The following is a 12570-nucleotide window of genomic DNA, read 5'->3' as shown; positions in this document are numbered from 1 at the left end:
TGATCATTACAAATGATCAACACATTTTTAAAAATTTTAACTTAATAAAAAAAAAAATTTAACTTGCTGCAAGTATTTTTGGAAATATACCATACATACTATTGTTTGAGCTACTCCATTTAGATGTTTCATGGATAATATAATGCTTTTAAAAAGAGAACACAAAGAAAACATTTGAAGATTTAGTAACAAACCACAAAGCATCTTTTAAGAGCTTAGATACAGAATTCCTTAATTTAAGCACTGGAATAAGGAATGGGAAAGAAACAGGGAGGCCAGTCTAAGTTTGGCATAGAGTAGCTGAAGAAACATCTCAGGTGATACTTGTTTGGTAAGAAAACCATATTTAGGCATGAAAATAGTTTAATGTCAGTTCTTGTTTTGAACAATTTTATATTTCACTACTATGGTTTTTTTTTTAATGTTTATTTATTTTTTGAGAGACAGAGAGAGAAAGAGAGAGAGACAGACAGAACATGAGCAGGGGAGGGGAAGAGAGAGGGAGACACAGAATCCTAAGCAGGCTCCAGGCTCTGGGCTGTCAGCACAGAGCCCAACACGGGTCACAGCCCACGAGATCATGACCTGAGCAGAAGTCAGACGCTCAACCGACTGAGCCACCCAGGCGCCCCTCTTTCACCGCTAGTTTTTACTTACGAAGTACTGAGATAACTTACTTGCAGGGATGGACTAAGACAGTCTCGCAGTATTTCCTGATGATTTGGTTCACGAACTATTTCGAAAATTTGCTTTCTCTCTTGAGAAGAGTGGGCTGGTGACACAATATGGACCAGGAGTCGGCCAAGCTGCATTCTGAAGGTTTCCTTACAAGACCATAAGATTTTAGTCCACTGCTGCTTGGAACCACTGGTTCTACCTGAACCCTTCAAGCAAAACAAGAATGCATTAGGATCAGACTTCCTAAGCAATAATATACTGACCTCTCAGAGCCCTAAAGAAGATCATGGGACATGTTTTTTTGTAGATTTTTTTTTAGTAGTCAAAATTAGAATGACACATACATCCCTACAAACGGGTGGTTATACTAACACTTATAACAGCAGTGCTCAAAACAGCCAAGAGGTGGAAACAATCCAAATGCCCACCGATGGATGAATGGATAAACAAAACATAATATAGACATAGAATGAATATTATTAAGCCTTAAAAAGGAATGAAATTCTGACACATGCTTCAACATGAGCTTGAAAATACCACGCTAAATGAAATAGCCACACACAAAAGGACAAATATTGTCTGAAATATTGTAACTTATATGAGGTGTCTAGAAAGTTAAATTCATAGAAACAGAAAGTTTAACAGTTGTTATCAGGGGCTGGGGGAGGGGTTATGAGGAGCTGTTGTTTAATGGGTACAGAGCAGTTTGGGATAATAAAAAAGTTTCGGAGATGGACAGTGGTAATAATTGCACAACAATGCGAATGCACTTACCACTAATGAATTGTACCTTTAAGAATGGTTAAAATAGGAAACTGTATATCACTTGTATTTTTTTTAAAAAGAGAGAGATAGATTAAGAAGCTAAAGTCATTCAAATTACCTAGGGCTTAGAAGTTAAAAAAAAAAAAAGAACCATCAAAAGAACAATAGATTGACTGATTTTACAATATGAAAGAGAAAGATTCATTATATATATTTTTTTCAACGTTTATTTATTTTTGGGACAGAGAGAGACAGAGCATGAATGGGGGAGGGGCAGAGAGAGAGGGAGACACAGAATCGGAAACAGGCTCCAGGCTCTGAGCCACCAGCCCAGAGCCCGACGCGGGGCTCGAACTCACGGACCGCGAGATCGTGACCTGGCTGAAGTCAGACGCTTAACCGACTGCGCCACCCAGGCGCCCCGAGAAAGATTCATTATAAAGAATATTAAAATACTGAGTAAAACGGTCGCAAACTGACAACTACATATAAACTGACCATCAATACGACCATCAATGTTCCTTGACAAATAACCAGACAAGCTGCTTCAACTGTGGCCCATTGGAGGCTAACCTGATCCTGATCAAATCTCCTCTATCTGGTTTAAAACTGGAATCAGGGGGCGCCTGGGTGGCTCAGTCGGTTGAGCGTCCGACTTCAGCTCGGGTCATGATCTCACAGCCTGTGAGTTCGAGCCCCGCGTCGGGCCCTGTGCTGACAGCTCAGAGCCTGGAGCCTGTTTCAGATTCTGTGTCTCCCTCTCTCTCTGACCCTCCCCCGTTCATGCTCTGTCCCTCTCTGTCTCAAAAATAAACGCTAAAAAAAAAACAAAACCAAAAAACTGGAATCAGTACATTTCAGAATTTATTCTGAGTTTTGGAGCTGGCTCTCCAATTACCCCCAGTCCTGAGGGCCCCGGGTAAATTATTTGGCTCTAAATAAAACCTGCAGACACCCCAATCTAGTTTAGATTTAGAGACTGGCAGAATCATGATTTATGAGTTCCACTAGAATAAGATTGGCTTTCGGTATCTCTAAAGTGTACAGACTGATTTTTCCCCTGGGGTCGAGCGTATGTAGCCCACAGAAACCTAAGCGTGTCAGTGATGAATGGAGCCTGATACTTGTTAGCATCCTCTATACAATTGTGAAGGTGTCAGATATGTGTAAGCCAAGACATAACCTTCCTAGTAATTCATAATAATAATAATAATAATAATAATTCAAGAGTAAGCAGACACATAAAACACCTACTCCTTTTGTGTAAGTGAACACGTCCCATGCAATTAATTTACTTACAATAGATATTTTGAATCCTTCTACCAGATATGTGAATATCTCCTTCTGAAATGGATTGAAAATGGAAGGCTGTTCCTGATGAACATTTTCTTCAGAAATTTCAGTCTGGGAAACTGAGGTCTTGCTTTGAGTCACATTTTCTGGAGTACTCAAAATGTCAATAATGTCTGGATTAAACTCTTTGAATTAAAGGAAAAATAAAAAATTAGATAACTAGCCATTACAAACGGTAAAAATATTCTGTGGAATCACCAATTCCATTGTCACTATATAAATGTGCAGCGAGTGTATTAGACGTAGAAGATACAATATTCTAGAGAAAGTAAATTCATCAAAAACAATGTAGAAATTTAAACCTACGTAAGTCATGCAATTCTGAACTAAATATTTGCTTTACTAATGAAGATGATTTAAACTGTGAAATTATTAAAGCTCCGAGGTTCTTGTACAAACCAAACATAATGACCACGTGATATTTACATTAGTTGGATGTGCAGAGCCATTTCAGTGCATGTGCTGTACCATTAAATCTGAGCATGTGATAAAAATGGTACAATTTCAGAGTTTAGCCTGGGATCCGGTTGCCCCAAGTACAAATTAGAAAAGTTACGAAGAAGAGCCTTATTTGTATGTATTATGCTTTTCTAGTGATGAACAATTACTGTGTTCTTCTTCCTGTTTTCTTGGGGTTACTTGAACATTTTTTTTGAATTCCATTTTGACGTATCGATAGTGCTTTTGAGGGTATCTCTCTGCATGGCTTTTTAGTGGTTACTGTAGGTATTCTTTTTTATAAATAAATACATAAATCAGTAGCCCCTAGAGAAAAATGCAAATTGAAACCACAATGTGGTATCACTAGACATCTATCAGAATAGTGAAAATTAAAAATTGTGACAATTCCAAATACTGGTTAAGGGTGTGAAGAAAAATGCATCACTCATACACTGCTGGTGGGAATGTAAAATTTGACAGTCATTCTGAAACATTTGGCAGCTTCTTAACAAAAACACAGCACACAACATCCCTTATTGCAGGAGAACGGAGACTTACACTCACACAAGAACCTGCATGTAACTGTTTCTAGCAGCTGGATTTATTTGTGGTAACTAAAAACTGGAAAGCAGCCCTGATGGTCTTTCAAAAGGTGAATGGCTAGGCAAACTCCAGTATGTCTGTACTGTGGAAAACTACTCAGCAAAACAAAGAAGCAACAAACTGCTGATACGTGCAGAAGCCGGGATGACTCTCCAGAGAATCACCCTAAGTGAAAATAGCCAGTCCTAAAAGGCCACATACTGGATGATTCTATTTATGTAAAATTCTTGAAATGATAAAAAATAAATGGAGAAGAGATTAGAGGTTGCCAGGGACTAAGGAAGGGGTAGAGGTGGGAGCAAAGCGGGTGTGGCTATTAAAAAAGCGACAGGGGTGCTGGGTGGCTCAGTAGGTTAAGCATCGAATTCTTGGTTTCTGCTCAGGTCATGATCTTGCGGTTCTTGCTCTTCTCATGGGTTTCAGTTCCACATCGGGCTCTGTGCTAGCAGCACAGAGCCTGCTTGAGATTCTCTCTCTTCTTTCTCTCTGCCCCTCCCCTGCTCATGCTCTCCCTCCCTCCCTCCCTCTCAAAATAAATAAATAAACTTCAAAAAACCCCCACAAAACAAAAGGCAACAGAAGCACTCGCATGTGACAGAAATGTTCACCTTCTTGACTGTATCAATGTCTATATCCTGGTCATGACCCTCCACTATAATTTGGCAGAACCCACTGGGGGAACTGGATAAACGGGATATGGGATCTCTCTGCAATATTTTTAATAATGGTATGTGAATCTACCATTATCTCAAAGAAAAGTTACGAAAATATATTGGAGGTGCTGTCTTGTTTTAAACTCAATGGTCACTCTAGGCCTGCATTTAACACATTAAGAAGTAGACTTTTATTCAAGACTATTAGTTCCAAATAAATTCTTTAAAAAAATTTGTTTAAAGTTTATTTATTTTTGAGAGAGAGAGAGAGAGAGAGAGAGAGAGAGAGAGAGAGACTGAGCACAAGTAGGGGAGGGGCAGAGAGGGAGACACTGAATCCAAAACAGGCTCCAGGCTCTGAGCTGTCAGCACAGAGCCTGATGCAGGTCTTGAACCCATGAACCGCAAGATCATGACCTGAGCTGAAGTCGGATGCTTAACTGACTGAGCCACCCAGGCACCCTGCAAATGCATTCTTTTAATAGTGTAAATGTTACGAAAGAAAAAATGAATGCTGTTGAGAATTTTGAGACCTCATCAGTTTCCTCTTAAATTATTTCCCTTTTAAGTGCATATGTGAGCAAGCACATATTCATCCTCTAGTCCCACCTTGATAAATAATCCTGTTAACTGCTAAAATGGTGAGCCTCTGTAGTCTCTGAGCAAGCTCTGTCTCAGATGCCTGCACGGGGTTCTCCTGGCTCATTCTCCGTTGCATCATCACATGCAGTTCATCGCTTGCCACTGAGCGCATTTTCATCAGGAGAGAGTCAGTCTGAGCAAGGGGAAATTTTCGAGCACCTTCAAGTATATAAATTAAAAACATCAAATGCCAGAGTTAACAGGGATCAAGGAAATTATTTTTGCTGCAACATTTTGATTAGTGGACCATGAAATAAATCTTCACTAATACAAAGGAAAGAGCATGATTCAGAGAAAGTGACGTTTCTCCCTCGTTAAAGAAATGCAACAGTACTTCTGATTTCAAAGTCCAAATCAGAATAGTGAAGCTAGGGACATAGCTTAGTGGGATGGACATCGTTTGGCAAAGTTTGAGTTTTCTGAAAAACACAAAAGAGTTAGAAGGGTATATGTAGGTAGTTCAGAATGTTCCGACAAAACATTTTCAAATACTGTTGCACTTCCTTGTGTTCCAAAATAATCAATAGGTTTTTAAAGCACATCGTGTTTCAGTAACAACATTACTATTTCCAGATAATTCCCATTGCTGAATTTTATAAAGTAGTTTTGAAAAGCATATATAAGTGAGATAGTGGAAAGCAGTCCAATGAAAGTGAAGAGATCGGAAAGGTGAGTGTAATTCCAGTGCTTTGCTATTGAAATGATTTGGTGCGTATGCATCATTTGGAATTCAATCCTACAAAAGCGTTCCCTGAGCAGTATCTCCTCAGATTGAGCAGTTAGGAATGTCATTCCTGCATCATCACTGCACCTGCTCCGAAAGGTACCACACAGGTAGTGGATCCAGGAGGATATGGGGAGAACGAATCTTGATTTAACGGACTGAAGGAGAAAGGCATCGGAAGTTGACCATAGGAACCAAAATGACGTCTTGGTCGGTGAGGAATAATGGAACCCTTCATTGGAATTGAACCTTTGTTTTAAATGATAAAAACATGTATCAATTTCCATAAATACCTTCCATACACATTACTTACATATGACTGAATTATGATAGGTTTTAACGACTCCTCCTGTAAGATATTTAAATATTTTAATAGCACTTTAGATTGTCCAGTATCTCAGGTACTCAGTATTTATCAGTTAATACATGTTGGTGGGTGCGGTTGCGTTTGAGACAAAAACAAAGCAAATAAAAAGTATTCATATCCAGGATATATTCAAGAATAATACTGTCAGACTACGTCTTCAGTTTAAGTAGATTCTTCCTGATGTCTACATCTCTGGCAGCTTTCATGCTGTCTAAGCAGCAGATAATCCTAATTCAGAGGCAGAGCAATATACTGAGTAAGAAAATGTGAGGTCTTCACAACTACACATTTGAAAAAGAGGGAGGGCATTTCAGCACCGAGCTGGGGTAGCCTCAGATATACTTCTTTCAAAGCCTCAGTTCCCTCATATGTTAAGATGTAGATTAGAAAGTAAAATAGAGCTCATCTCAAAGGTAGATATTTGTCACTATCTGATATTTTATTAAATGTATTTGTTTACAGGTTTATTGACCATTTTCTACAGCAAAATGTAAGTTCCATGAAAGCAGATAAAATAATACCTGACATGTGGATGGTGCCCAATAAATATTTGATGGTTGAATGAATGGATAAAGAAGGTTGTTCTATGAATTAAATAGTAAATAAAATAATGGATGTAAAACACAATGCCGATCTCATACAAAGCATCAAAAGTTGTTAATGGTTGGTATTGTTACTGATGGCTGAAATATAAAGGAAATTCATTTGTATGTGGATCATAACACAATGTATATATTTATATTTATTTCCGACAGTTTATATGTATGTATAGCACTTTATTTTTTTTTAATTTTTTTTTTCAACGTTTTTTAATTTATTTTGGGACAGAGAGAGACAAAGCATGAACGGGGGAGGGGCAGAGAGAGAGGGAGACACAGAATTGGAAACAGGCTCCAGGCTCCGAGCCATCAGCCCAGAGCCTGACGCGGGGCTCAAACTCCCAGAGCCTGACGCGGGGCTCGAACTCCCAGAGCCTGACGCGGGGCTCGAACTCCCAGAGCCTGACGCGGGGCTCGAACTCACGGACCGCGAGATCGTGACCTGGCCGAAGTTGGATGCCTAACCGACTGCGCCACCCAGGCGCCCCTGTATGTATAGCACTTTAAATAATACCCTAATGCTTATTTCTACCTTCACGAAATAAGGTGATGCGTAAAGTTTCTCATAATGATAAGCAGACAAGTGGGAAAAAAACATATAAAAGAACGTACATTGCTATGCTGTTTATAATAGCAAAAACAAGTAAAAAGTAAAGTAAAGGGATCAGGGGATTAAAGAGTAAAGTAACACAAAGTTGTTTAATAAACACAAAGTTATTTAAACACAAAGTTGTTTAATAAAAAGTAAAGGGATCAAAGGGATTACTGTAAGACAAGTAAAAAAAAGAGAAACTTTTGGTTTATTGATAAAGATTAGGAAACAATTGATGGCAAATCAATATAATGGATTATTATGTGTTCATTAAACATAAAGACTATTTTTATTATATGGGAAGATGTCTATAAACACATTAATTAAAAACAGAAGGTAGAGTCCGATACCATTTAGTGACATCTCTCTCTCTCATCTATACCAAAAAAAGATACAAAGGCTAAGGAATTTGAGATCTGTTAACTGGGTAGTTGGAACCATTGAGGCTGTTGAGCAAGATAATGGCACACGAGCCAGGCTGTAAAAAGATTAATCTGGCAATCAAAGAGTATCTAAGAGTATGAGAACTTAAAATCTACATATGACTAAATGCTGCGGAAGAAGCTTCGGTCCCAAGCCGTGGATATCCTGGCGCTGACAGTCTGAGGAGACCTGTCGATGACCAGCGCAGGGGGTGTGTGGCCAGAACAAGCTGCAGCTGCCGGCTGTCCCCGCGAGCCCTGCTGGAGGTGGGGGGGGTGGCCGTGGGGCTGGGGTGTCACATGTCTCAGCAGTGTGCAGTAAATGCTAAGTGAGTCTATTTAGGAAAAATCCATCTCCCCAAAACATTGACCACTAATGAGAACAGCTTGCTTCAAATCTTGGAAGGAACAGCTTATTATATCTCAATGATGGACACGACGGCAGTATAAATCCTTCTTAGTAACTTAGCATCGTGAGCGGATAGACCTAAATGGGCTGTTATAACCATGCTGCTCCAAGGCACAGGAGCTCTGGTATCTTGCAGCTTTTGCACCTACGGCGTACAAAGCCGATACCCTTTTGACTGAGAATGAAGAAATAAAACACAGTCTTTCCCAAATATCTGTGTAGAACAGTGTGGAAGGAATTACAAAGCAACAGCATAACACATATAAAGTGGTATTTCTCAACTGGAATCAGAGACAGGATTTAAATAAGGGCCGTAGTCAAACCAGGAAGAATCGGTGGGAGAAGCCCACAAGAGATGGTCCTAGAAACACGACAGGGCTGGAACGAGCAGATGTGCTGTAGGACTCGGAGGGAGGAGTGTGGGTGCTCCTGTTCCAGCAGGAACTTACTCCAGTGCTTCTATAAAATGCAGGAACTGGTCTGGTGCACTTTTAAGGTCTTTTTTTTTTTTTTTTTTTAATCAAGCTTGAACTCTGTAGGGCTCTACAAACCTCATGCGGCTTACAGCAACTGCATTTACTCAGATACAGTGACAAATTTAAGCTCCGGATAAGAGACCAGAGGAGTCAGGAAAAAAAGGAGAGTAAGGTTTAAAGAAAGGACTACAAGTCCGTCATGCACTTTAACAGGACTCACACAAACAAAAAATAAACAAGGACAGGCTTGGAGTTCCGCAGGGCTCTGAGGCTCAAGGTGATAAAAATTCTGGTATCAAAAGAGAGAGATGACAGACTGTTAGAGAAATCACAGAACAAAGAGAAAACAGCAAGAGCGCTGCTGTGGCAGCCCTGGTGTGAGCGGATCAAAAATGAAACCACAGATCTAGGTACAAAAGCGCAGAAGAAATGGACATGGCAATGAGAAATGTCGGCAGGAAAGAAACGGCTCCTGTGACTCACGATACTGGCAACAGAGCATTTTCCTGTATCAAAGGGGGGTGAATTCCATCTAAGCAGTCACTGACTATCTAAGGAACCCTGCAACGAAAGGTGGTTTGAAAGCCATCTTTCGGCATGTGGTCAGCTGAGCATGACTGCTAGACTTGGTGAAAGGCAGAATGCTACCTAGATGAGAGAGGAGGTCAGTTCAAGAGGAGAGGCTGAGTTCAGATGTCACATTAAAGAAGGATGTACAGGGGCAATAAAGTTGTGTGGCTGTCTTAGAAGTTTTATTTACATAGCTTATATTTAACATAATCTAAACATACTACTGCAAAAAAATGTATATTTAATAGCTTTTCTCTACAAATGAGTTTTTCACATGGTTGTAAAATTTCGCATAGCACTGAACAAAACAAAGTTGTTTAATACAGGTAGAAGAAAGATTTGGATTTAATTAAAAAAATTTTTAATGTTTACTTTTGAGAGAGAGAGAGAGAGAGAGAGAGAGAGAGAGGAAGAGAGAGAGGGAGACACAGAATCCGAAGCAGTATCCAGGCTCTGAGCTGTCAGCACAGAGCCTGATGTGGGGCTCAAACCCACAAACTGTGAGATTATGACCTGCACCAAAGTCAGACACTCAACCTACTGAGCCACTCAGGCTCCCCTGATTTCGATTTAATTTAAAGGCCCTTAAGATAGTAAGGGTGATTAAACTTCAAACAAATTACCAACTACTCTGGGGATACACGTGTGCATTTGTGTGTGTATATATATGCTGTATATCCGTATCCATCCATATATATGTATGTGTATACGTGCATGTGTGTATAAATCCTATGTGTGCGTGGGGAGGTGTTTATACTGTCTTTCCGGATTGTGTGCATAAATATCACAGAAGATTTTGCGGGAAAAATAAGGAAGGCTAACGATATTGACACTTGCCGATATGTGCTAAATCACAGCAAGTCCTGATGTCACATGCACTCTACCCACACCCGAGCCACCGTCTTCTCCCGTCTGGACCGCTGCAGTAGCCTCCTACCCGGACCCCTACATTTCTTGCTCTCCGCTAACCCACTCTCTACACACAAGCCGGAGCGGTCTTTACAAAATGGAAACCTGCTTATGTTAGAACTCCCCCTTAGGATAAGATCGTTAACGCGGCCTATATGATTATCTATGCATTGGCCCGTGCCATCCTATACAGCCCCATCTGGCATCGCTCTCCTAAATCTCTCCAGAGTATTCCACTCTGGCTAAATGACTTTATTTCAATTCCCGGAAGCTTAGCCTTTTCCTGCTGTGCAACATTCCTTCTGCCTGGAAAACTCTTTCTCTGACTCTCTACCTTGCTAGCTCCTTTCTCTCATCCTTTACATCTACACTGAAATCTCACTTCCTCAGATACTTCCCTAACTCCTGATGTAAACCACGTTGCCTATTAGAGTCTCTACTCTGATCCTCTACATTTCTCTACTATTTTGTAATCTCTACAAGTGCAGAATCTGTGTCTGCTTCTAATCATCACTGTATCTTCAACATTTACACAGTGCTTGGCACACAGTAGTTGCTCAAGAGATAACTGAACAAGAACAGCACTGAAAGAAATCAGTAGAACGGTTTTTCCAGGGAGGAAACCCTTCTCAAATTTTGTAGTTTAACTTTTTAAACTAAAAGATATTTTATTTTATTTATTTATTTTTTTAAAGTTAATTTTTTTTTTAAATCTCTTCAGACGATTCTTTTTTTTTTTTAATTTTTTTTTTCAACGTTTATTTATTTTTGGGACAGAGAGAGACAGAGCATGAACGGGGGAGGGGCAGGGAGAGAGGGAGTCACAGAATCGGAAACAGGCTCCAGGCTCTGAGCCATCAGCCCAGAGCCCGACGCGGGGCTCGAACTCACAGACCGCGAGATCGTGACCTGGCTGAAGTCGGACGCTTAACCGACTGCGCCACCCAGGCGCCCCTAAAAGATATTTTAAAAGTGTGAATGGCATCAGAGTACAGGAAAGTCATGCCACCCTCAATTTATAATTATTAAAATATTATTTCAGTACTCACCAGCGATGCTCTTCCGTGGTTGAAATATTGCATGATGAGGAGGAGAGGGTAACCGGAATGTATCTGCAAGGTTTTCAGAGTCATGATTTGCTGTGGTCCTTATAAATTCCATAGCAGCTTGGAGAACTCTAAACTGCAGTGCAACGGCCATACCTGAAAACAGAAGACACTAGAATGTTTTCAAGCTATGTGGATGTTAATTTTTTACACTGAGTTGCTTTTTATTTTCATGCAACATCTAAATTGCCAGTAATGTTTTATTAGACATAGATTTTAAAATTTTGATCAATATGGGTTCGTGATTGTAGTAAACATTTTTTTTTTTAATTTTTTTTTCAACGTTTATTTTATTTTTGGGACAGAGAGAGACAGAGCATGAACGGGGGAGGGGCAGAGAGAGAGGGAGACACAGAATCGGAAACAGGCTCCAGGCTCTGAGCCATCAGCCCAGAGCCTGACGTGGGGCTCGAGCTCACGGACCTCGAGATCGTGACCTGGCTGAAGTCGGACGCTTAACCGACTGCGCCACCCAGGCGCCCCGTAGTAAACATTTTTAAACTGTCTTTAAAAGAAATTTTAGAGCAAATTTCCAAATGGTCACTATAAAAAAAAATTCAATGGAAAAAAACTAGCTCACAAATTTATTTCCTCTTATATCACTGTCTTAAAAAACGGGCTTTTAAATATATAAGGCAAAATTGAACCAGAAATTGTCACATTTCATACTCATTTAATATTTGCCATTAAAGAAAACTAAAGAGGATTTTTATTCAACATAAACCTTTCAGTTCTACTTGGTAAAAAAAAAAAAATCAAACTTTTTTTAATGATGTATTGCCAGCTACTGATCATATGAACGTATCGTTTGTTTAATTTTTGCCACCTAAAAGACTTCTTTTTAAAGCTGATAGATATTATCATAAAATGAAGGATGAACCTTCAGTAAAATAGCTTCCACAAGAAAGAGATTTGGTTCAAATGACATTTTTGGCTCCTCTATAATCCCAACCCCGGAAATCCATAAAAACTAAATCTTACTTTGTGTCCTCTTGTTTTTGCTATTTTGAAGATAGCCAAGCAGTACGATGAGGTCTTCGATGACTCTAAAATACTGGGGGCCTGAGGAACTGCAGGCATGAATGGTCACTGCTACGAAAAGCTGTTGTATATCACAAGCAAGCAATTTGTATTCATTCAGAGGAACGCTAAAGAAAAAGAACAGAAAATTTAAGGCAAAGAGAACTGGTTTAAATTCTTGTTCTTCCAGCATTTGCTCACCCATTCAGTATTTATTCGTGCCTACTGGATGGTGGGGAGT

At 39.8% G+C, this 12570-nt stretch overlaps 1 protein-coding gene across 2 annotated transcripts in view; it reads right to left on the bottom strand.

Annotated features, from left to right (window-relative positions):
* The window catches only part of LYST (lysosomal trafficking regulator), a 180556-nt gene that overhangs the window by 63380 nt on the left and 104606 nt on the right, over positions 1-12570 (bottom strand). For both annotated transcript variants that reach the window (XM_043596252.1, XM_043596253.1), the window contains exons 27-31: positions 12291-12457; positions 11253-11405; positions 5103-5294; positions 2743-2921; positions 678-884 (exon numbers count right to left, since the gene is read on the bottom strand). In XM_043596252.1, the coding sequence (XP_043452187.1) occupies positions 678-884; positions 2743-2921; positions 5103-5294; positions 11253-11405; positions 12291-12457 (898 nt within the window). The remainder of the gene's footprint in view (positions 1-677; positions 885-2742; positions 2922-5102; positions 5295-11252; positions 11406-12290; positions 12458-12570) is intronic.

This window comes from Prionailurus bengalensis, chromosome D2 (assembly GCF_016509475.1).
Source record: "Prionailurus bengalensis isolate Pbe53 chromosome D2, Fcat_Pben_1.1_paternal_pri, whole genome shotgun sequence".
NCBI classification, from domain to species: Eukaryota; Metazoa; Chordata; class Mammalia; order Carnivora; family Felidae; genus Prionailurus; species Prionailurus bengalensis.
This window is presented reverse-complemented; position numbering and strand designations above follow the sequence as displayed.